Here is a 27,066-nt window from a genome sequence, read left to right on the forward strand (position 1 = left end):
ATTTCTCTATACAGACCAAAAAATTGAGGTCCAAAGAGATTGATTTATTCATATCAGTAGTATGCCACAGAATTGGAATCCAAATCCAAGTCCCATAATTCCAAATGCAGCACTCTGAGCCCTTAAATTATGCTGCTACTAAGTGAGTTTCATTCTTCATTAAGGACTAGAAATTTGAACTTCTTATATTAAGAATGAAAATTGAGGGGTGGAGCCAAGATGGCAGGCAGCAGGAGAACAGCTTCTCTTAGGTGCTCTTTCCAAAATATTTCAAAAACCTTAAAATTATTACTCTATCCAAATTTTCAAGAGACAGAACCCACAGAAAGATCCAATGGTAACCTGGAAAATATTGGGAAGGCTCTGTTCTATGGGGTTGAAGGGAATGGCAGCAAGCCAGAGCAAAGGGGCAGCAAGCCAGAGTGAAGGAGCTTCAGCCTTCTGGGAACAGCCCCAGGGCACCTGCACTCCTGGTAGCAGAAAAAGTTTCCTGACCTGTCACCCCAGGGAACAACAAGCACAACTTGGAAGATCAGCAGGGAGACCTCTGCCAGAGTGAGCGTGAAGCCCAGGCCAGTGTGGCCCTTCTCAGCATAGCTGTGGCCCTCAGAGCAGCCCAGATCCCAGGAAATGGAGCCACCCAGCAGGAGCCACCCGGCAGCTGCTCCCTGAGCACTCAGCCCACAGAAGGTCTGCTGATGTCTGTCCTTGTCCCTGGGACAGGAATCTGGAGTTTTGACCACATTCAGACCCTGGTCACAGTCTTGGGTGCCAGACGGGTGAGCTTGTGGCCATTCAACAGACCAGAAGAGCAGTTAGAGCCTCACACACTGAGGTCCTTGAGGGAGTGTCCCAATAATATTCAAAAACTCAGGAAGCACCCCCAAAGCAGGCACAGGCTGGGGAAATAAGTAAACAGGAAAAAAAAGGAATCTGACCATAGACCATTACTTTGGTCCCATAGAGGATGAAAACACACAGCCTAAAGATGAGGAAATCCAAGCTTCTGCAGCTAAAGACTCCAAGAAATATAAGAGTTGGGCTCAGGCTATCACAAAACTCAAAAAAGATTTTGAAAATCAAGTAAGGGAGGTAGAAGAAAAACTGGGAAAAGAAATGAGAGAAATGCAGGAAAACCATGAAAACAAAGTCAGCAGCTTAGTCAAGGAGATCCAAAACTGCTGAAGAAAATAGCATATTAAAAACAACTTTAGGTAAAATGGATAAAACAGTTCAAAAAGTTATTGAGGAGAAGAATGCTTTAAAAAGTAGAATTGGTCAGATGGAAAAGGAGATAAGAAAGCTCTCTGAGGAAAACAAATCCTTTAGATGTAGAATGGAGCTGAAGGAAACTGATAATTTTGTGAGAAATCAAGACATAATAATTCAACATCAAAAGAATGAAAAACTAGAAGAAAATGTGAAATATCTCATTGAAAAAAACAACTGATCTGGAAAACAGATCCAGAAAAGATAATTTAAAATTTACTGGGATACCTGAAAGTTATGATCAGGAAAAGAACCTTGATCTCATTTTAAAGAATTTCTACAGGAAAATTGCCCTGATATCCTAGAAGCAGAAATTTAGAGAATCCACCAATCTCCCCCGGAAAGAGATCCAAAAAATACAACCCCCAGGAATATTATAACCAAGTTCCATAACTCCCAAGTCAAAGAGAAAATGTTACAAGCAGCCAGCATCCACATTAAGAGCTCGTAGAGCTTGGGACATAATATTCTGGAAGGCAAAAGAGCTTGGAACGCAATTGAGAATCAACTACCCAGCTAAACTGAACATCTTCTTCCAAGGGAAAAGATGGACTTTCATTGAAACAAGGGGGATTTCAAATGTTCCTGTTGAAATGACCAAAGTTGAACAGAAAGTTTGATCTTCAAGTACAGGACTCAGGTGAAGGATAGAGAGGGTGAACAAGAAGAGTAAATTATGATGGACTTAATGATGATGAACTGTGTGTATTCCTGTATGGAAGATGATACTGATAATATCCATATGAACCTTCTCATTTAATAGATCAGGTAGAAGGAGCTTTTATAGAGGAGGCACAGGAGAGAGAGCTGAATTTGTGGGTATAATAGTGTAAAAATGGAGTCAATGGGTGAAAGGGAAATGTACTGGGAGTAAGAGAAAGGAGAGGTAGAATGGCTAAGGTATTTCATATAAAAGATATTTTATCTGGCTTTTGCAATGGTATGGAAGGAGGGAAGGAAAGGGGGAATGAGGGAGCCTTCATTCTCATCGGAAATGGCTCCGAGAGGAAACAGCATACACACTCAATAGGGTATAGACATCTAGGGATAAAAAGGAAAGAAGGGGGATGGGGGAGGGGAGGGGATGTGGGTGATAGAGGAGAGGGTTGATCATAAGAGAGGATAGTCAGATATAATACATTTTCTTTTTTTACTTTTCGCAAGGTGGTGGGATTGGGTGGCCTGTCTGGGACCACGGGGCCAGGTAGTTGCTGGGTCTCTGGGGTGGGATGTAGGTTTGGAGCCTCTTGGCCTCAGGACTGGTGCTCTGTCTGCTGTGCCACTAGGCTGCCCTACAGCACATTTTTGAAGAGGGACAGAGTGAAAGGAGAGATAAAATATAATAGATGGTAGTGGGGAAGTATGGATGGAGGGAATTACAATCAGCAACAGCACCTGTGGAAAAATGTGGAAGTAACTTCTATGATGGACTTATGATAAAGAATGTGATCCACCTGAGACAAAGTTGATGGAATCAGACTGGAACACATTTTTTTTCTCTTTCTTTCACTTTATTTCTCATGAGGTTTTATATGTTTTGGGGGGGAGTACATTACATTTACTCTTAAATAAGAATATTTTAGTAATGTATAAATAAATTAAAGACATTTTTTAAAAAGAATGAAAATTGATATTCACTCTTGAGTCACAGTTACAATTTGCTCACTCAGATCCACTGAGTATGTACCACACCTACACATCTAGCCTTGCTTAATGAGGAATAGTTAGGTCTGTTTTAAATAAATCCTCCTGTGGATGTATATAGCTAAGATTTAAACTTTGACTAATGTCAACTTTAACTGCAGTCATTACCTAGTATCCAACAAATATTTCAGAAGATAGTCATTTTAAATTCAGCTGGCTAATTTTGACATGAACTATTGAGTAATATTAATGTTTTATGTTCAATATAGATCTTTTTCTCTGTACTGTTTTAACTCTGGATTGTTTATGAATTTAATTTGAATAGTGGAGAGAAACTAGGTGTCTAAGAATCAATAATATACTTTAGCAACAATAATAATAATACTAATCACCTACAAAACACAGTCATTTTTTTTCACCTGAACAATAATCTACAAAATAATAAACATAAAAGAACAGTAGTAGGAAAGTGAATTGTCCCAGGACCTTTCTTGTATCTCAACTCCAGTCAAATTCCAGAATTGGAATGGCAATGACAATACTGTTGGTGATTCTGCTGCTGATGATGATGATAATATGAATGGGAGACAATATCACATAATGGATAAAGTGAGGAAAGTGAGTGTCTTGGAGTGAGGAAATGTAAGTTCAAGTCTTCCCTCTAATAAATACTGATTCCATGTGGTAAGTCATTTAACCTCTAAGTTTCCCAGGCATCTTTAAAAAAAGTGAAGGATTAGAAACCAGGAGGGATGGGATTTCAGGGAAGCCTGCAGGAATTTGCATGAACTGATGCTGAGTGAGATGAGCAGAACCAGAAAAACACTGTACATCCTAACAGCAACATGGGAGTGATGTTCAACCTTGAGGGACTCTCTCATTCCATCAGTGCAACAATCGGGAACAATTTTGGGCTGTCTGCAAAGGAGAGTGCCATCTGTATCCAGATAAGGAGCTGTGGAGTTTGAACAAAGTGCAAGGACTATTCCCTTCAATTTAGAAAAAAAGCAGATATCTTATTGTCTGACCTTGTTACCTCTTAGACTTCTCTTCTCTTCTTTAAGGATATGATTTCTCTCTCATCACACCCAATTTGGATCAAGGTACAACATGGAAACAAAGTAAAGACTGACAGAGTGCTTTCTGTGGGGGGGGAACAAGATGGGGGGGGATTGTAAAACTCAAATAATATCTTTAATAAAAATAAATTTTAAAAAAAGAACAAAAAAAATAAAAGAAGTGAAGGAGAGGGCAGGGAAGGGAATAAATGTTTATTAATTCCCTACTATGTGAGAAGCACAGTGCTGAGTATACTTAATTACAAATACCTAATTTGATCCTTACAATTACCCTGTGCAATAGATGATATTATGATCCCCTTTTACAGACAAGGAAACTGAGGTAGACAAAAGTTAATTGATTTGTCAGTGATCATATGATTAATAAGTGTCTGAACCTAGATTTGAACTCAGGTCTTGTTGGTTGTAGGTCCAAGAACTTTAAACACTGTCACTGCCTAGTCTCCCCCTAAGATTATAGGTTGTAGAGCTATCATCCATCTATATTATATAAGGAGTTCCCAAGCAATCATTTCAAAATAATAACATTAATAGTTCATGTGGATATGTTATATTATTTTACAATATTCTTTATATAACATAATTATTTTGTTTTGAGGCTCAGAACAACTTTATGAGGACATTATTGTTATCCCCATCTTGTAAGATGAGGAAACATTTGGAGAAGTTCAGTGATTTTGCTCAGTATTCCAGTGCTAATAAGTATTGAGAGGTGATTTGAACACCCAGCTTCCTGACATCAAGTCCAGCAGTCTGGTTCTCTCTCTGCCTTAATGTATTACAATATATAAATAAGTGATATATATATATATATATATATATATATATATATATATATTCCTTTATCTAATGAGGCCCTCCAGTTGGATCCAAAAGTCTTCAAACACAAATACAGGATCAGGGCAATAAAGGTTAAAAATGTTTTGTGTAGGGGTGTCTAGGTGGCTCAGTGGATAAAGCACCAGCCTTGGAGTCAGGAGTACCTGGGTTCAAATCTGGTCTCAGACACTTGATAATTACCTAGCCGTGTGGCCTTCGGCAAGCCACTTAACCCCATTTGCCTTGCAAAAACCTAAAAAAAAACAGTTTATGTGAAAAGGATGGGAAATTTTAATGGATTTCAAGTTTGTTATAAATTTATAATGTGATATGGTGATCCTCCAAAATAAATTCTTTCTTAGACTGTATTAGTAGAAGTACAGTGTACAAAGTAAAGAAGGAAATGGTTCCCTGGTAGTCTTCCTTAGTCAGATCACATCTAGAATGTTCTATTTAAGTCTTGATCATATATGTTAGGAAAGACTGCCAAGCTGGTGCCATACACAGATGTGGGCTATCAGGATGGAAATCAGATTTTAAGTCATGCCATAAAAGAATTTTTATTTTTAGAAAAAGAGTCTGTGTTTGTTAGACTAGAGGGCCAAGATTTCTCTGCTTCACATATTGAAGGCTTGTCCTATGGATCTATGACCAGTGGGGAAAAGTAACATGGGGGCTGAATGACAACTAGAATTCCTCAAATTTAACAACAATAATACTACTAATCACTTAAAAAGCACAGTCATTTTTTTACCTGAAAAATAATCTGCTTTAGGATCTGTGTTAGAATTTGGTGAGCATCCTAACATTGGTATTATTTAAGCAGAGAGTAAGTGACAAGTTTGGGAGAATTAAAGGTAATTAAAGGGACTAAACTCCAGTTTCATTAATTCTCATTTTTTTTCTGAACAATTCCATTCTATAACCAACTTCTCATTATTTCCATTCATGCATTGTACAAATTTCTTGTTTTCCTGTCTCTATACCTTTGCTCCCAAATCTCTTACCCATCTCTCTACCCCAATAGTTTTAACGACTTGGTTATGTCCTTTTCCCCTCTTCTCTCTAAAAATTCTACCAATCAGTTCAAATCTTATCTATTCCTTGGTGCCTCCTTTAACCATTATAACCAAAAATGATCTCTTCATCATCTGAATAGAATTTACTGCGCATATTGCTCATGTCTATCAGTGCCAGATCATGGACAGTTACAGATAAAGGGAGATCATGAGGGGTTGGATTGTGGCATGAACAGAGTCATCAGGACAAAAGACCCAGACCAGCTGGCAGACTGGGAGATGACTATGAGGAATTCTGAGAATGAAACCAAGATTGTAATCTGGGTGTCACAAGGTCAGATTTTGAATCATGGTAGACAGGGAAAAAGTCAGTATTCAAGTATTTCAGATAGGCAAGAAGAAATGGGAAGAAATGTAACCTGAGTTTACAGGTATGAATTGGGGTTTGGAATTAAGTACGGGCCCAAAGAAACAGGTAGGTAATGGAATATGTATCAAAAGTTAGAAATAGCAGTTCAGATTTGAAGCAGACAGTAAGATACAGAGAATCAAGTTATGACTAGAACAGAAGTTGCCTTCCATCTTTCCTAATTGAATATTCTTCCTAAAGTCATAGGGTATGTGATAACCATTAGAGGATGATAGTGTTTTTGTTTTGTTTTATTATTTTGTCAATTATAGATAATAATTGAAACAGGGGTTTCCTACCTTTGGGAAATCCTCAAAGTTCTAACAATTTCATCACTTCACCTCAGTTTCCTCATCTGAACCTGACAGCAAAGCAACATCCATCTCTCTCTCTCTCTCTCTCTCTCTCTCTCTCTCTCTCTCTCTCTCTCTCTCTCTCTCTCTCCCTCCCTCCCTCCCTCTCCTCTAGAGCACTGAGAGATTAAATGATCTGTCCAGGGTCACACAATCAGTATGTGAATCCAAGTCTTACCTCCAAGGTCAGCTCTCCTCTTCAATATAGAACTTGTCACCTATCTGTAATAACCATTTTTTGACTGAATGAATAACTCTGAAGCAATCCATCCTTTTCACATTCTTTTGCCTAGGTTTATAGCTCCATCTGTAATAAATCCTTGTAAAGGAATCATATATTTTGATATTTACTTAAAACACATATTTGCATTGAAATACCAATAACTCATTGATATAATAGAAACACCCTGCACACATTTCATAAATTTTCAAATGTATTTTTATCATTTTCTTTTTTTTTAACATGAACATTACAGTTTTCACAACCTGAAACACCAAAAAAAAAGATGGTATTGGAAACTGTGAATTTCTGTTACAATATTTTGTCTTAAATGTCTATGTTAAAAAACAAAACTCTTGAGAAAATTTATTTGTCTCATTCTGAACTTTACTGCAAGAAGATTTATAAGAGATAAAATTATCATAGTTATCTCCTCTAGAAACAAATATACCAAAACATGAACATTTTGTACCTCCTTGAAGGAGGAATCTAGACGTTTATAGGTAGATTGTTTGGCTCCAATTAACTCACTTTCAAAAGAGTTCAAATAGACACAATGTTATTTCACCTAAAATCTAATCAGCATTTCTATTTTCCTGTGGGTTTTGTCACTCCCAGAGACAGTCATCAAACAGTTCTTGTTAAAGTGGTATTAAAATAACCCATCTTCCTCTGAGATAGATGAGACCATTGTGCAATGCAGTTTATGAGTCTTAAGCTCTATAGAGGCCTGATGAAAAGATGCTTAGGAAAATTCAGTAGCTGTGAAATCCAACTATTTGTATGATATTTTATACAAGTATACTTCATTCTAGGCAGTAGATTGCTCTGAAAAAAACATAATGGAGCTCAAATCATTTTCTCATTGACTTAACATTTCTGAGATGCCACTTTGACAGCCTCTTTCAGTTAATGAACTATAAAACATAAGTGCTCAGAGGTATTCTTCAATTTAAAGGATTCCACTAGTAAATCCATTGTGAGAAAGACAAATCCCTTAGTAATATCTTCTAACCTATCAGCCTTGCACGTTTGAATTTTGCATTATTATTTTTTCATTATAACTCCATTGTGTGATTGCAAACATGTGTTTTTAATAAGTAACACAGACAGGCAACCTGGTATGAGTGGCTTGGTCTGGGAACCAAGATGACTTGGATTCAAATTTGGCCTTTGACCAAAATTCTCTGTGTGATCTTAAACAAGTTTCTTAAGCTCCCACTGGCCAAGGCTACTCTCTGACTGTAAGTCACAAATATTGTGCCTCTCCTTAATAATGGAGGTAATTTCCACAGTGGAAGTTTCCTAATGGTGATCTCAAACAATGTCATAGTTCAGTTATTCTTGAATTTGGGATAAGGATAGACTAGTCCAGGTATAACTGTATTTGTGAAGTGCTCTGCCATCATTCTTATCAGGAAAGAAGATTTAAATCAGCTATTTCTAAAGTGGATGTGATAATAAAACTTATTAATATGGAGTTTACAAAAGATCTCAGGTAATTTGGGGTATCATTTATAGTATAATTTATAGTATAGTAATAAATATAATATATATAATATATATGAATATAATAATAAACTTGTACATTTTGCATAGTTTATATGCAAAATATAAACTTTTGCATAGTTTATAAACCTTGAGGCATGTAGGTGGCTTGTAGATAGAGTTAGCTGACCTGGAATCAGGAAGACCTAAATTCAAATTTGACCACACACACGTACTAGCTGTGTGACCCTGGGCAAGTCACTTATCTCTCTGTTTGCCTTAATTTACTGGATAAGGAAATGATGAACAATTCTAGCTTCCTTGTCTAGAAAATCCCATGAACAGTATTGGCATGCTAGAGTCCACAGTGTCACAAAGAGTCAGACACAACTGAGCAACAACAAATTAAATACTTTTCATATTGAGGAGGGGCAACTAGGTGGTGCAGTTGATAGAGTACTAGGAAAACATGAATTCAAATATGGCCTCAGACACTTACTAGCTCTGTGACCCTGGGCAAGTCATTTAATCCTGATTGCCTCGGGTTCCTCATCCATAAAATGAGTTGAAGAAGGAAATGGCAAACTTTTGGTATCTTTGCCAAGAAAACTCCAGATGGGGTCCTGCAGAGTCAGGCACAAGAACAACATTTTACAGGTGAGAAAACTGAGTCTTCTGAGAAAGATTAAGTGACTTACCATAATCACATAGCTAGTAAGTAGCTCATGCTCAAACTCAAGTCTTTAGACCTCAATAAGACCAATGCTCCTTGCATTAAAGTTGCACTGCTAATTAGACAACTAATTGAGTGTTCCTAAAGTTAAAAACTGAAAAGCATCCCTGTTTCTTCCTTCCTATTTTTCACCTAGTTTTTCATAAGGACATGGTCATTCTTTTGTTTATGTTTCTTTGCCAGGAATAAAATAATTCTTTAAGGAGAAAAACCCTCTTCAAGATGCTTTCAGAACAAATTTAGGCAGATAAATCCTTTAAGGGTGTGGACTCACTGAAACCAAAAGGACTACAGTAGAATTTCTCCAAAATTTCCCATCATCATTTACCATTAATTGAAGATAGCCATGGGGTTGTTTTGTTTTTCCTTTTGTTTTTTTTTTAGGTAGTTCTTATCAAACTACTAAGTTTGATATATGCTCTAAGAAGCAGGGGCACAGTTGTTGCTAACAAAAAGCAACATTTTTAAGGATTAGACCAGAACTTATCCTTCAGGGCTCCTAGTATACCAAAGAGGAGCAGGAATGTCACAGAATGGATCATTTTAGTCTCTTTGGATGAGAGAGAGGTTTAGTAAACTCCATTTACTAAAGACTGAGATTAGAATAAGACTTTTTTTTAAGGAATGGATTTGAAGCCATTGTCCAGGTCCATTCTCCATATTTGGCCATCAACAGGTGCTATTTGAAAGAACAACCCTCAAAATATGAAATAATTTTTAAAAAGAAATTAGTTAGTCTCTTTGAGAGAAATGGCTCCCTTTTCAAATCTTAAATTGCATTAAGAGTTCAGGAAAGGACATAAGGACATTTTCCTGAATGACCTCCAGTGGGTTGTAAGTAAACTCTAAAAGAAGCATAGTTTGAGATGTCTATCAGCAGGTAAGTCAATCTCTTTTGGGGAAATCAAAACATAAACTTTGGGTGGACCCCAAACAAGACCTTAAGGAACCCAAAACAAGCATTGGTTCCTTATAATCATCTGGTTTCCCTGGAGCATTTCTGGGCTAAACCTGACCTCTATAGTAAGCTTTTGGGGTTAGACATTTTTTTAGCCACATAAAGTTAGGTTCAAACAATATCAATAAAAGATATATAATAATCCACACAGGCATTCAGCCCCCCACCCAGTATATTACAAGATTGACATGAGTAGCAACCCCGAATGGTCTTTTGGGGGTAGACTTTCCAAGGCAAGGCATAATCACTTAATAAAGAGATACCAGGGGCAAGAGATGACTAGGCAATGAAAGGTAGCAAAGCATTTCAAAGATAAACTAAAGTAAAATGAGGAATGAAAATGTGGGTGTCTGAATACTCTTAATAAGTGCACAAGCACAACAGCCATAGAACACACTTAATAAATACTTATTTTCCAACAAACTGAGTCAGCCCTATTTAATCTCATGTTGTTATAAGCATCATTGTAACTACTAGAGATATCATGGATTTGCATAGTGGTTTTAACATTTCAGTGTTGAAATCAGAGACATTAGATATTATCATCTGTTACTCATTTCATATTCAAAGTAGGAAATGAAACAATTTTTCCCATATACAGAGAATTTGTAATAGGTCTAAACTAATAGAAACTTGAATGCAGAGCAAAGATCTCCTGTCTCCCTACCCCCATTCCACTGGTTCACACCATTAAGCCTTATAGATATTGCCTAAAGCATGAGTTTATTTGTATTTCTCTTTTGCTTCCTTCTCCCAAATCCTAATTGAACATGTCATTCAAGTTTACTCTCCAGATCAACTTTACAGTAAAGTCATAAGCCCATAAAAAAGATGTATAGAACTGAAAGATCAGCAGAATCTGATATAAGCCCTGCTCACAAATAGGTTTATCAATGGCCAATCAGAAATTTAGTAAACAAATCTTTCTTATCCTTCATATTTGTTTTGAAAAGTTCATGAAAATTCAGTGACCTCTAGTTAAATACCAATTGTTATCCTGACTTTTTTTTAAATCTATTTCAGATCTGTATCCTCTCTTTTCTAAACATATCTTTTGAAGGAACAATAGAAGCAGAGATTACATAGACTATATGAATAACCAAATTACTTTAAATTTAGGCTCAGTTGCTATAAAATTGACTTGAGCATACAGAAGGTTTGCCCTGATCCCTATATCATTTAAAGTAATTTATTTTTACTTACTTTTCAAATGATTGCAGTTCATAAAAATACTAATAGTCTATTTACATAGGCTTTACAAGTTTACAGAGTTCTTCCATCTGTTCAGTCTTCAACAAATATTTATTTAGTACTTATTGGTACTAAATTTAGTACTGGAGTTAGAATGACCCTAATTCAAGTCTGTTCTGACTCTGACTCATATTAGCTGTGTGGCTGTGAGGAAGTCACTGAACAGCCCAATGCCCCAATCACTTTTCTAAGACCACAAATTACAGATGAGTTAAAACTGGAGAAATTTGCCATATAATAGTGCCTACTATTCACCAAATACTTAACAAGTGTTTTGCACTTTACCATTATCCTAACTTGATCTTTATAACAACACTGGGAACTATTACCATTCCCATTTTACAGATAAGGAAACTGAGGCAAATAATGATCAAGTGACTTAGGATAAATAGCTTAAGCATCTGAGATCAGATTTGAACTCAGGTCTTCCTGACTCCAGGTCTGGCACTGTCTATTGTATCAACTAACTGCCAACATTTAAATAAGACTTTAAGATTTATAAAGAGCCTTTGATATATGTTTTGAATCAGATACCACTATATGTCCAAAAGTAGAAATTATTGGAGATTGGCAGCTACTTTTATTTTAGCATAACTCAATATTATTTTAAGGCACCACATGGGGCAGCCACTCACAGTATCAAACTCTGAGGTGTGTTTGATTGCCAGAATGTCTGCCAAATTGAGTCACTGTCTTGACTGCTCAGGTTTACTGAGACTTTGGAACTGCTCAATATTTGTTTAGTAATTCTACGGAACAGGACTATCCCTTGACAAAGATTCTGATTAGGTGGATTTTGTCTTTGGTGTCTCTTGATTCCTCATTCAAACCCTTTCCCCTCCCCTGATGTTCTTCCTTCCTCCTATCTCCAGTACCCAGTGCTGTATCATCTCTGTAAAATTCCCATCAGAACTCATTCTTGTGTCTTTCCTTCTCTCTGAAGTGATGAAGACATTAAAATGTTACTCCTCCATTGGGTCTTTTAACAGTTAAAAAAAGTCAAGGGTGAAGGGGATTTAAAGCTTGGTTGTGGAATTTCAGGTGCCAACCAAAGAATGTGAGATTGAAGGTGGGGAGGAGTTTTTAACCTGCTCTTTAATGGCACCCCTGAAATTATACCTTATCAGAGATCATTTCCTCAGTGTAAAACCATTCTGTTAAATATTTACTCTTCTAGTAACATCCAACTTTTTGGAATCATGAAGTAGCTTGCATGAAAATCCTGGGGGAGACAAGTATAGTCCTACAGCTGAGTATTAATGTGATGCTTTGGATCCAAGGATGATACATATATGTGTAAATAGGCACCATGAAGGGCTCTGAGTATTAGGAAGTACTTTAGGAAGAAGCATATGAATGTACAAATGAATAGGGGAAGGAAGTCTACTTTAGTGGAATGAGGATTCGTACAATGGGAATTCTAACAAGCTCATAAAATCATAGATCTTTGCATTAGATATGTCTCGGGTTCGGCCCTCTCAGAGATGAGGGAACTCACTATTTCATGAAGCAGCCAGATCCATTTTTAAAACATCTGTAATGGTCATGTTGAATTATAATTTGCTCTTTGTTACTTCCATATATTTGTTCCATTTCTGCCCTCTAGAACAACACAAAATAAGTCCAATCTCTTTTCTACACAATAACCTTTTGGAAACAACTATCATAAATCCTCCCACACACCTCCAAAAAATCCTTCTCTAAACTTAATGTCCTCGCTCCCTTCAGTTGTTTCTCATATAGCATCATTTTATACCAAAAGCATCACCAGTTGTTGCTCTCAGGAAATGTGTGGTTCCTGTAAGCCCGCGTTACTGGAAAAGGATAGTTAGACCTTATTTTACCTTTGTGAAACACATTTCTTTTGAAAGAGAAACAAGAGGCACCCTAGAGTTTGAAGGATTCACAGTAAGTGTCCATTCCTCCTAAGGGTACCAACTTTGCCTTGGGATTTCAAACTGTTGCTGGACATTTTATGTCATTCTCTACAATCTGTTGCTTAGTGTTTTCTATCAATTATGCTAAAGCAAGGTGAAAATGGTCCTGGTGTAAACATCGCCCTTGTTTGACTGCTCCTTTATTAGGGGGAAAAATGGTGTCACATACCATAAGCTTCTCATTGCCAGTTTATTAAATGATCTTAGACAATGCCACAAAATACCTGCAAATCGAGATTTGTAAAGTTATTATTTTTGAGAAGTTTCTTTTTCCTTTTTCTCTACTAGATATAGCAAATGGTACCAGTTCAGGGGGGTACCGCCCACCTCCCCGAACAAGAGAAGTCATCATCAATGGCCAGACGGTGAAACTTAAATATTGTTTTACTTGCAAGATTTTTCGTCCTCCCCGTGCCTCTCATTGCAGCCTTTGTGATAACTGCGTAGGTGAGTAGAAAGAGAAACTCTGTGTGTGTGTGTGTGTGTGTGTGTGTGTGTGTGTGTGTGTGTGTGTGTGTGTGTGTTTTCTCAGTTCATAGAATAGAACAATTACCTATATTCAGGTATTTGTCAAAAAGGAGAGCCACTTTCCCATGAACAGACTCTACTAAAAGTAGGTAACTATAGTCTCTTCTCTTAGGTACTTCTGGAGTGTAAAAAACCCAAATGATATTTAGACTTTAATGGTAGCCTCTTGTCTTTTGATCCCAATTCTCCAGGCCTGAGGTTCTTAGACTGTTTACTTATTCATCACTCTCTCTTTCCTTGCCTCTCTCTCTCTCTCTCTCTCTCTCTCTCTCTCTCTCTCTCTCTCTCTCTCTCTCTCTCTCTCTCTCTCTCTCCTTCCTATCTTCTTCACCCTACCTCCCCTCCCATTCCTTTCCCTCTTCTTCCCACTTGCTTCTCTCTCTCTCTCTCTCTCCTTCCTATCTTCTTCACCCTACCTCCCCTCCCATTCCTTTCCCTCTTCTTCCCACTTGCTTCTCTCTCTCTCTCTCTCTCTCTCTCTCTCTCTCTCTCTCTCCCTGTCCCTCTCCTTTTCCTTCCCCCTCTCTTTCCCCCAACTTGTTCTACCTTGCAGTATGGTTGATGTCCCTCCAAGTGGGAAAGGGACTATAGAGGATAGGAAGTTTATAGCAGCATTCATAACAGAAACAAGAGGCAGAGCTGGTTTGTGTGTCTTCAGATTCTGTGAACAGCTTAGGTTGGAGACCTGATCCAGTTGGTAGGGTTGGTAGGATTAAATAATCATAAATTTGGAACTAAAAAGGACCTCAGAGGGCTAGCTGTTTCAACCCTCTCATTTTATAAATGGTGGAAACAGTCTCCAAGAGATGAAGAGACTTGCCTAAGGGACCACACAGCTTGTGTCTAAGGTGAGACCACCTTGGGACTTCCTGACTCAGTCCATTATGCCACAGTCCTTTCCTCTTTTAAATCCCCTAGCTTTACAGAATAGATTGTAGGCCATATCATGTAACATATAGGTATTTATATTTAGAAGCCCCAGTTTTGAGACTGGCTGGAAAGTTTGTTCAGAGGAAGAAATATTGCCAAAAGGGAGAGATCCCTTAAGCATCCCAACCACAGAGAACCAAGAATGGAAAGTATGGAAACATGAACAATCTCAGTTTGGAGACTTCTTAGATCTATTAATAGGTACATAAAACCATAGGATTATAACACTAGTGCTAAAGAGGATCCAAGAGGTTGTCTCACCCACCCCTCATTTTAAAGAGAAGGAAACTAAAGCTGAGGGAGACTAAGGGACACAGGGCTCTTTGACTCTGGAACCTGTTCTCTTTTATTCTATCCCCCCCCCCCCCGCCAGCATATTATGCATCTCATGGGATTAACCTATGTGCTCTATGCTTTATTTTATATTTTCTAATTTAAAATTTTTTGAAATAATATTTTATTTTCTCTCCCCTATATATACAAAAACAATTTTAAAATTTATGTAAATTTTGAGTTACAAATTCTATCCCTCCTTCCCTCCCCCTCTCCCCTTCATGAGACAGTAAACAATCAGATAGAGATTATACATGTGCATTTACATAACCAAAATTCCTCCAACTATATGTGATAGTCCTTTTGAAGTCCTGTAAAAGTGAACTGAAGATTGCAGTTGATGAACCCAAATATCCCCTGCATCCTTGGAGAGTTGTGATTCTATTTATTCACAGACTGCATACTTTTTTTGTTCCCCAAACTAACAAAAAAACCTCCATTTTTACTGGGACAGAATTCATTAACATCAGACAGCATCAGAAGCTAAGTTTGGTCTAGGTACAGGCCATTATTCATGAGACATAGGCTGAAAAAAAAAGATGGAAAAAGCAATGTAAAAACATAGCATAATAATTATTATCCTGGATCAGACTCACAGTCCATCCAGCCCTGTATTGTCTCTGAGATAACCAGGAAATATTGTTGGAGATGTGATTGAACTGTTTTCCCCATGATATGAACCTCAAGGTTGTGAACTTACCCAAAAGCATCACTAGTAGTTCCACCCTTAATAATAAGATTATGAATCTTATCATTGGTAAATTTTTCAAAATTTTATTTCTATTACCACTCACTAGGATAACAAGTTCCATAATTTTAGCACTCTGTTCAAAGTAGTTTTTTTTTTGCTTTGTCCTCATTTACTTTATCCTATTTCTAGTGTACTGTGATTTGTCATGAAATGCAAGTTTGTCCTTTCTGTGCCCTTCACAGTTTTATAGACTCTGATCATAACAGATCTTAGCTTTCATCTCTCCAGATGGAAGATTCCTAATCTTTTTGTCTGTTCTCATTGGGCACCCTTCTGTGTTTCCTTGATCATTTCCCCTGCTACAAAACTTTCCAGACCAGGTAGGTCTTTCTAGAGGCCTGATAACAGGGTTCTACAGAGTTCTGGTTCTCCAGACTTCTTGGAAGATGTTTTTAAAATGGAATTATAAAAATATTTAATTGGCATTTAACCCATAAAGACATCACAACTGCAGTTTTATAGAAAAGTGAATTCTGTTGCCTCTTTGCTTTCTTCTACCCTTTCTGATAATTTCCATCTTCTAACCCCTGTTTGACTGATAGAACACATTGAGTCAATATCAACAGGGAACATGCCATAATGACTCCCAAGGTCCTTTGCTGAATCTCATTACCCTTCCTCCTATGAGTTGAATTGTGGATTATTTTCTACCAAAATGATTTCAATCCCTAAATAAATTGCTTACATTGAGACTCAACTGATTCTTTAAATAATGTTGGTTCTAAAGACCTCCCTGCAATTTATTGTAGTTGACTTTGCATTATGGGAGCTGTAAGATTATGATGCAAACCTGAAGGAACCACTGTTTTTCCTCTTACATATTATTTATGAAAACTTTGAATCTAACTCATCTTTGTTCTAAACTCTGAGACACCAACATTTACTTTTTCCCATACAGAGAATTGCCTGTTTTAACCTATTATTGATTTTTTGCCTCTAAACTAGTTTCCTTTCCATGACAAAATATTCCCCACCATCCCACAGTAATTCAGTTTTTATAATAATTTTGGGGATAGAATATTAGCAAAGACTTTGTCTATGTTACATAAATTATTTGTATTTGTTCTTCCTTGTTCATATTTTCATATGCTTATTCTCTTAGGTCCTTATCAAAATATAATTTCCTCTTTCCACATTGATTTTTATTTACTAAAATTAAATACTATCCTTTCTTTTCTGTTTCTTCTAGCTTGTCTGCTATTAGTAATATTTACCAATATCTAGTTGTAAACCCTTTTTTAAAAAAATGGGAACCACAGTAACAATCCATTAGTCCAGGGGTGGCTAGGTGGCATAGTGGATAAAGCACCAGCCTTGGAGTCAGGAGTACCTGGGTTCAAATCCGGTCTCAGACACTTAATAATTACCTAGCCATGTGGCCTTGGGCAAGCCACTTAACCCCATTTGCCTTGCAAAAAAAAAAAAACCCTAAAAAAAAACCCAATCCATTAGTCCTTCAGGATAGTAGCTAAGATAATACACACAAACAGTTTTAACTTGCACATCTTTAGAAAGATATTTTTTATTGACAATATTTAATTGATATTTAATTGTCCACAAAATAGCATCACATATTGTGCTTTTCTACAAAAGAGAATTAAAAGTAGAAAGAGAGAGAGAAGAAGGAAGAGGAAGGAGAAAAATAAATGAGTACATATGTCTAGGAATCGTAGAATATCAGCAATTATATCAGGTACCACTGAGAGCTATTGGCTATATGTGCCATGGAGAAGATATGAGGTTGGTTTTAAAATAGAACACACACAAAACTATCCCCCACTTCCCTCTCAAAAAAGAACATAGAGATTCAAACCTGTTTCATTTTGGTTTTCCAGCTAATTAGACTAAATTTGGTGATTTAGCATGACTGATTAGCACACTAGTGATCTGGACCTTTTGCATTCAACAAAAAACAACATGAAAAGCAGATGTCGGCAACCAAGAAGTATAATTGCAGAGTTTGCTATAGCTATATTTTTAGAGAAAAAGCATTTATTGAAAGAATTCTACTTTTTCTGCTAGATAAAATCTGAGAGAATTCTGGAAGCCAAGAATGGAAATTGCAGTATCTTTTCTTCCTATAATGAATTGGTAGATGGTTCTTTGATACAATATATAGATGTCATTTTTGCATCATGAGGAAGGGAAAAAAAAACAGAATTTCCAGGCAATGAGGAATACATTTTTACTTATTTAATAGAATTGAATCCAATGTAATATTGGGCTTAGCATGTTAATTGGAGGCTTTTAGGTACTCAAAACCTATTTAAAGACCAAATCAATCTTTTACCCATCAGTAATAGGGGAACAGCAGCAAATAGGGAGAATAACCTCTATATCAGATGACTTTTAAACAAATAATAAGCAAGACACAGTTTTACCTGAATTGTGATGGAATCTAAATCACAATCAGTAGAAAGCAGTACTAGTAATATTAAATTGAATTGGGCTACAGTATTTTCTTCTTTTATATCAGAAGATTTTACATATTTAGTATAGATTCTTTTGAATTTTTTCAGATAGATAACATTTGAAACAATAAATTGTTTGCCCAAGGTCACACATAATCATTAAATGTCTGAGATTGGATTTGAACTCGGGTCCTCCTGACTTCAGGGCTGGTACTCTATCCACTGCACCACAGAGCTGCCCTGAAACTGTAAATTATAAAACAAATAATTGGGACTATGATTCTAGAAACTCTTTATCAATCTTTAATTTTCCTTGAATAGCCAAAGAATAATAACAACAATAATAATGTTAACATTTTATATAGCAATTTAAAGTCTAATAAGTTTTTTTTACATATGTTATCTAATTTTATTCTCCCAACAACCCTGGAGGTAGGTACAATTAACATTTCCTGAGGAAACTGAGGCTAAGTGAATTATCCAGAGCTCACATTGGAGGCAGATATAAACCTCAGGTCTTGCTTTCTCCAAATGTAACTCTCTAGTCACCCTACCCCACAATTGCCTTCAGGAGTAGCTCAAGTGAACAGAAATCTGGACTTGTAAATTCTTCTCACTTATCATCAATGGAATGTGTGCATCAAGAGTATTTCTATGGTAGATAGAATCAAAGGAAATTGTAATCTCTTCATTCCAGAATGCTAACATTTCTCAGAGCTTAAAGTTTTTTTGGTGGACATGAGTTTCTGTGGTTCATGTCACTTTATCTTACCAATGCCCTTCTGCCTCATCCATTATGCCACCAAACTTCTCTAGTTTTTTAACCTGGACAAGTCACTATATTGTGAAGTTACCTATGAGGACAGAGAACAGATTTGATAAATATAAGGCAGAACTGACTGAGCTATACTGACAAAAAGGTTAATTTTCTGGGTAAAGATTTTTTTTTTAATCTCAGCAAAAGGCAATTCTGAATCACAGCAATAAGAGGAACACCAAATAAGATGGAATCAGACCACCCTGGAAAGAAAAAGATTGTCATTTATTTGGCCCTAAGGGCATAATTAGAATATCAGTATGAAGGTGACTCAACTCTTGGTGTCTCCTAAATCAGGTGTAAATAATAAGCCCACTTGCTGCCCTCAAAGTCCATTCATTTTGCAACATTGAATTTTATTATTATATTCATTGGTAATATGGTAGTCATATATATATGTATATATATATATATATATATATATATATATATATACATATATCCCTTAAAAAGTTTTTGTTGGGCGGTGAAGCCCCAAATGGTCCAAGACTGGCACACTTCTCTTACACATTTAACTTTTCCTTTAAAAATATCATTCTTCACCCCAGTGCTTTAGATGAACTCTGACTGATTTTACATCAAGTTGGAATCACTTATAGTTGTCATAACATGATTTTGGCTCCATCTATTCTCATTTCCCATGCATTTTACTTTATCACCTCCTTCCTTCTTGGGGGTCCTTGATTATCATTCCATGATTCCTTCTAATCCTGCCCATTGTTTCTTCCATACACTTTTTTCCTGTCTTCTAATTCTACCTAGAATCATCTCTCTTTTTTAATTTGACCTAGTCATTGCCCTTTCTAGCAAGTACTTTTTTTCCAAATTCCTGTACCTCATCAATATTTAGTATTTTCATTATGACACTACCATAACTATACCATACTACTTCCTCCAAAAAACAGTGAGAAAGTATTAGTTAGACCAAGACAACTAACAAAAATAAAAGTAAAAATCTAATATTCTTCCTCATATTTAAAAAGCATTTACCTTTAAGCTAGTGATTGATATCTTTCTAATATATACAGATATGTATACTTCAAGTCCTATTGCAATGCGTCACCATGGTGCTATGATTAAAGGCTTACATCTTTAAATTATAAGCTCTAGAAGAATTATATCAAACTCAAACAGAAACAAGGATTAAAACATACATAAGGGACCATCAGCCATATATTGCCATAGAAAACCATAGGTGTTTATATTTTTTATTAATGTATTTTGTTAAATAGATCCCAGTTACTGCTCTACTGGGTTCAGGTGCCAAACTGGCTCAACTGTCCAAGGACCAGTATATCAGTGGAGAGACTCATCATCAATCACTTGACTATGGGGTGATGAATTCTTTGAGCATAGGAATCTATGAAATTAAAACAAAATTCAAAATGGCCCTTGGTTCTGTGCAATCTGTCTCTGCAGTAAAGATGCTAGATGGTAGAAAAGAAAATGGGGGATGTTAAGAATAACAGAGTTCTGTGGTCTTGTACATATATATGTATGTATGTAAGTATACACTCTCTACACATACATACACACACACACACACACACACACACACACACAGAATGTGTGCAATCTTTTTCATATGTATATTAATCAGTGTGTTGTTATTCAGCTGTTTCAGCCTTGACTCTTTATGGCTCCAATTGGGGTTTTCTTTAGTGGAATGGTTTGCCAGTCTCTTCTCCAGCTCATTTGACAGATAAGGAAAATGAGGCAAACAGGGTTAAGTTACTTGCCCCAAGTCATATAGCTAGTATATGTCTGAGGCCAGATGTGAACTCAGCAAGATATATCTTTCTGACTCTAGGCCCAGCACTCTATCCACTGTACCACCTGGCTGCCTCTATTAATCACTGTATTTCAGTATAATTGATTTCCTTTATAATCCTATGTATTTTATTTTATGCATTTAAAAACATTATTCTGAAAAAGGAGTCCATAGGCTTCACCAGACTGACAAAGGCATCCAGGACAAAAAAAAAAAAAAAAGATTAAGAACCTCTGGTTTCTCCCATTCATAGCTTTAAACTGTTGTGCTCAAAATTGGTGTTCCTCATCCAATCACAAACAAGTTGACACATTACTAAAGGAACTGAACCATATCAACGTTGACATTCTTGCTATAAATAAAATCTGAAGACATAAGGACCTTGCAGTATTTCACAAAGACAGATTTTTTTAAATCTTGCTCAGCTTGCAAGCAGCATTACCAGCTTGCAAAATTGTCACTGACCTTTCACACATTTTCCAAGGTTTTTGCAATGGTGCATCTCATGGCAGTAAATGTCTCTAGACTGAAAAATCCTGGTAACTGTGCAGTGATTTGTGTTTGCCATTTTTATTAAAATTCTCACTTGCCTGTCAATCCAATTTCTTTCAGAGCTAGAAGCTACATTAATTTCACATGGGAGAGATATGTTCTTTCAAAGAGCAGGATCAGATCACAATATAGCAATTTATCCATTATCTTTAACTGATTGTTTTTGGCTCAAGGGTTGGACATCAAAGGCAATCCATTTCCCTTATCTTTGAATCATGTTCCACTTAACACCCACCTAACCCTCCCCACCCCTGTCCTGAACAACCCCATCACAGCTGTGGACAAATCATTTTAATACCATTTTATAGTCCATAAAATCAAACGTTTCTCTAAACCCTGATGGAAGCGTTCAGAGCATCATTTCCCTAACTATCCTAGAGTATGTTAAGAATAAACCCCCTATGGCGAGAAGGGGGAAAAAAATATGCTTTCCTCCCTAAATCTTGCTATCCAGTCTCTCCAGAACAATCTTGAGAATTGTAGAGTGACCATGGAAAATCAATGGTCTAGCTACAGAGTTTTCAGGAAGACAGATTTACTTCATGGAAACTTTCTGAAAAATTCCACAGTTGTAGCAAGGCCTGTCTTGAAAGATCTGTTTCTAGATTTCTCATACTTTTCCCCTAATCCATTCTAGTTCATCATATCTGGGAATATCTGAGATGCCATAGGATGTAGCAGTACCCATGCAGAAAGAGAGGGTGAAAAGAGACAGATTTTCATCTTATTTAGTAAAACTCTACTACAGAATTTCCCCTTGCTCTTCTCCTCTTCTCCCTGAATCACGAGCTAATTAACTCCTAGGGAAGAGCAAGAAAAATTAGAGTATATATCTATTTTTGTATAGCTACATTTATATCTAATATATTTATATTTATATATGTATGTATGTATATACATATGTATTCCTATACTTATAAAGTCAAACCTATGTATAAATGTTTATATCAGTAATTTATGGGTATATAAAATTACATATAACTTTTTATTACAGAACTGATATATATTTATGTAGATATATGCATGTGCTTGCACATTTGTGTGCGTATATGTATTTAAATGCTTATATATACATATACAAGAGTGTGTATATAAGTTTATTATTGTTCAGCCATGTTCAGCTCTTCATGACATTTGGGGTTTTCTTGGCCAAGGTGCTAGAACAATTTGCCATTTCCTTTTCAAGTTCATTTTACAGATGAAGAAACTGGGGCAGAAAGATTTAAGTGACTTGTCCAAAGTCATAGGATCTGAGGCTAGATTTGAGCTTAGATCTTCCTAACTCCAGGCTCAGTGCTCTATTCATCACCATCTAGATGCTCACTAACTGCATATATGTGTGTGTGTGTGTGTGTGTGTGTGTATGTATATATACATATATATATACTCATATATTTGTGTTTTCATAAGTATATGGAATTATACGTACTGATCCCCCTTCCATCTCCACCCCATCAATGAACATTAGTTGCTCTATATTTTCGAGTCTTAAGAAATGCCTGATTCATTAAAAGATTAAATGTCTTGCTCATCCATGGTTACCTGGTATGTGTCAGAAGCAAGATATGAATCTAAATTTTCCGAATTCTAGAATGAGCCAGGACTCCATAGTGTCACCCATGTTTCATGTGGAGAAGTCTTTTTAAAACAAGGGTTCTTGACCATCAACTTGTCTATGAAGTTTTAAAAAAAACAACTTGATAATTGTGAATCAGGATAGTTGGTTTCATTTGTTCTCTTACATATTTCATTTCACTCATTTAAAAATATGGTTCTGAGAATGGGTTCATTGACTCCACCAGATTCCCAAAGGGGACTATGATTCAAAAAAGATTAAGATCCTCTATTTCAAAGAGAGCGTTTTTAACCAATAAGCATTTGAATGCCTCAAATACTCAAGGCACTGTATTAGACAACAAGAAATACACAAAGAAAAATAAGGCTTGATCTTCGCTCTTAATGAGTTCATAATATAATTGGAGATTATAATGTCATAGGATACTGGATTTAGATATCATAGGATCCTGGATTTAGAGGTGGCAGAGACATCAGAAGTCATTTAGACCAACTCTTCCTCAAAGGTCACATAGTTTAAATGCATCAGAATTTTCAAGTATAATGATTAATTAGTATTAATGATACCTGAATGACCCCAGACAAGTCACTTAATCCTGTTTGCATCAGTTTCCTCATCTGTGAAATGAACTAGAGAAGATGACAAACCACTTCAGTATCCCCACCCCCGCCCCAACAAATCAAAATGGAGTCATGAAAAGTCAGACATTATTGAAATAACTAAAAAATATTACAAGGCAAAGCTTGAAATATTCAGGCTTATTCTAGGATGTCTCTCTCATTCTTATTTTGAACTTGCCTAAGATCCTGAATTGGATCAGATGTTCTGCAGGTATTATGAGCTAAACAGAGCTAATCATCTCTGACCCACAGCTCTAGGGAACATTGCTTTTGTCTGAGCTTCATTGTTCTTGGAATGTTGAGACTGTCTCACCTCATCCCTCTGAGCTCCATCAATTGTTTGGAAGGAAGTAGCCCTTTGGAGGTAGACAGGCTTGGCCTGAATAGGATAGTTAAGTCTAGGGTGTTTTTTTAAGCAACCAGTAAGTATCCTTTGTGCTGTAGTTATATAGCTAAATAATGTTTGAAAATTTTAAATAATGAATTATGACTATCTGTTTTGTAAATTGTAAAAAAATGTTTTGTTTTGTTTTGTTTTAAAAAGTCAAAATGAATATTTTGGTGGGTCCGCAAACTCAACTTTTTAAAAATATTTTCTTTTTTTTAATTTGTGGAATAAAATAGACATGTCCATAATACAGTATAATTTTTAAAAGGATAATTGCACATGAAACCAAATCTATTATGTACAATTTGCTATTCCTTTTAAATATATAATATAAATATTATGTAAATTTTTTCCTTCCCCTCAAGCACTAGAGATTGTTACCATTAGACATAAATATAGATATGTAAATAAATGGATAGATGGATAAGCAGACAGACAGACAGATTGAATGGATACACAAATATACAAAAATATTTTATACATACTTATAATTATCAATTGTTTCTCTAGATACAGATAATAAATATAATACTAACAAAGTTGAAATTAAAGCAATTTTAAGGAGTTATTTTGCCCAATTATATGCCAATAAATTTAAAAATTTAAGTGAAAGGGAAGAATATTTGCAAGAATATAGATTGCTTAGATTAGTAGAAGAGAAAATAGAATACCTAATGACTGTATTTCAATATTTTTCTTTTGTAATGGTTTCCTTTCAAAATTCTGTGTTTTATTTTATATATATAATATACATATATTTTAAAATATTATTCTGAAAAAGGATCTAGGGGCTTTGCCAGACTGCCAACAGGGTCCCTGACATCAAAAAGGTTAAGAATTTAATGACACAACATTTTGTACTTGAAATATTTTTTTTGTCCTGATCATAATACCTTGTATATACTCAATGCTTTTTAATTTATCCAAGCATTGCCAAATTTTGGTAGTTATTTTGATGTACAACACTAAATTTTCCATAGAATGAATTTTTTCAAAGTACTTCACGTCCATTGACTTATCATTGCATTCTCATGAAATAAGGAAGGCAGAATTACTATCTCCATTTTATAGAAGTAGAAACTAAGGCTCAGTGAAATTAATAAACTTGAATAAGGTCATATACCATATTAATAGCAGGGTTGGGACCAGAATCTAGTTCTCTCATCTTCTATTCTAGGATTCTTCCCACTGCACCTTGGTGAATTTGCATCATTCATTTAAAGTACCATGGACTTGTGAGTTTAGGACCAGGGACATAGAAGTTTGTGAGCTGCGAACCACTTGGACACAACTTGAAAACCTGATGTACCACACATAGTCAGACACACACACACACACACAAATACTTGACTGTGCTATGCTGCTGCTTCTGGATTCTAATGTTTACCACCCTTTTCAATAAGAAGTCATTTAATTTAGACTAAATGTCATGTGGTGGTTATTTTAGTTTGCTTTAGTCTTAAAAGTTCATCCAGAAATTTTTATCCTGAGATGATTAATAAGATTTTTGAAAACTCATCTTGAAGTATTTCAAGCTGTTTTTTTTACCATGTCCTAGTATGTCCTAGTAGCCATGTGGGGCCAGGCAAAGAAACAAATCAATTTCATTTGCTAATTTTTCTCAAAGGCAAAATGTATAAGAAAATACTTTGAATATTGAAAAAATAATTATTTCAATAAAAGATATTTGCATTCTTCCAAAATCATAAACCCAAGTCAACCTTGTCAATCTTCAGTTCAACAAATGATCTCCTGGTAACCATATATATCAGTTCTATGAAATCATAAGATTAAAGAAACCTGAAGAGTAACTTAACCGCATTTTCTTTGTCTGTAATGTGAAGGAATTGACCAAATGGCCCTCTAACACAGATACATATTGAAATAAGAACAAATTTGTCTTATTTTTAAAAAATTTTTTTTTAGGTTTTTGCAAAGCAAATAGGATTAAGTGGCTTGCCCAAGGCCACACAGCTAGGTAATTATTAAGTGTCTGAGACTGGATTTGAACCCAGGTAACTCCTGACTCCAGGACCGGTGCTACCTAGCCACCCCATTTTTAAATTTTTTTATAACTATATGAAAAGAAATCCATGTCCTTTCTCTGATACATACAATTGTGTGATCTATATGAAAGTCATTTAACCTCTTGGTACTCTTGCCATTCTCCAAGTCTATAGGGTGCCAACTTGAATTGGTAGAGGGAGTTCCTATACCAGTAAAATAATATGTCTAGTCCTCATCTTTATCCCTTATAAAATGCAATATGATTGCCATATAAAATTTGAAGGAAAAATGAAATAAAGGCAACTACTTTGAGGAGAGATCTTGAGCAGCATAGGAAGAATGTAACATTGTTCAGTATGAAGCTTCCATTTTACTCAACTCCAATAGCAAAGAATCAGAATGATAAAGAAAGTTTGTGGTGCAATAGGAAGAACATTGGCTCCAAAGTCAGAGCATCTGCATCCAATAATTCAGTCAGGAAGCATTTATTAAGCTCATAATCGATGTATAACCTTGAGAAGAGTCATTTAATCTTCTCTTAGATATCTTCCAGTTTAATCCCATGGCATGTGACTGCAGACTGGATCCAAGTACATCTCTAACATCCTCAGTATGAGAAAATTCCTTTCAACGGTTACAAACTCAACCCATCTATGACTTAGTAGTAGTGCTAAGGAACTGCTCACAGTACATTAATGCAACCTGCATTTGTAGGGCTTAAAATTTAGATCTTTAAAAATCATATAGTCCCATGGTACTCAAACTTTTTGGTCTCAAAAACCTTTTCATATGCTTAAAAATTATCTAATATCTTTAGCAGAACATATTTCATACAAATAAATGTAACCATGATTGCACATGATGTTTGCCTATGAGTTATATTTAGATATTTAATAACAATATTATTATTAACAGCTAGTATTTATATAGCAGTTACTATGCCAAGCAATTTAAAATTATTCTCTCATTTGATCCTCAAAATAACTCTGGGGGGTAGGTACTATTATTATTCTCAATTTAAAATTGAGGAAACTGAGGCAGGCAGAGATTAAATGACTTGCCCAGGGTCAGACAGTTAATAAGTCTCTGAGACTGGTTTTAACCTCAGGTCTTCCTGACTCCAGACCCAGCACTCTGTCCATTCACTGGTCTTCTAACTGTCTCATAAATAAAAGCTGATAATTTAAAAAATATTCATCAATT

The 27,066-nt window shown here is 35.8% G+C and overlaps 1 protein-coding gene across 4 annotated transcripts in view; it reads left to right on the forward strand.

The window, feature by feature from the left end:
- ZDHHC14 (zDHHC palmitoyltransferase 14) overlaps positions 1 to 27,066 on the forward strand; it is a 354,193-nt gene that overhangs the window by 254,453 nt on the left and 72,674 nt on the right. For all 4 annotated transcript variants that reach the window (XM_074187912.1, XM_074187914.1, XM_074187913.1 and 1 more), the window contains exon 3: positions 13,468 to 13,626. In XM_074187912.1, the coding sequence (XP_074044013.1) occupies positions 13,468 to 13,626 (159 nt within the window). The remainder of the gene's footprint in view (positions 1 to 13,467; positions 13,627 to 27,066) is intronic.

The sequence above is a fragment of the Macrotis lagotis genome, chromosome 5 (genome assembly GCF_037893015.1).
Source record: "Macrotis lagotis isolate mMagLag1 chromosome 5, bilby.v1.9.chrom.fasta, whole genome shotgun sequence".
NCBI classification, from domain to species: domain Eukaryota; kingdom Metazoa; phylum Chordata; class Mammalia; order Peramelemorphia; family Peramelidae; genus Macrotis; species Macrotis lagotis.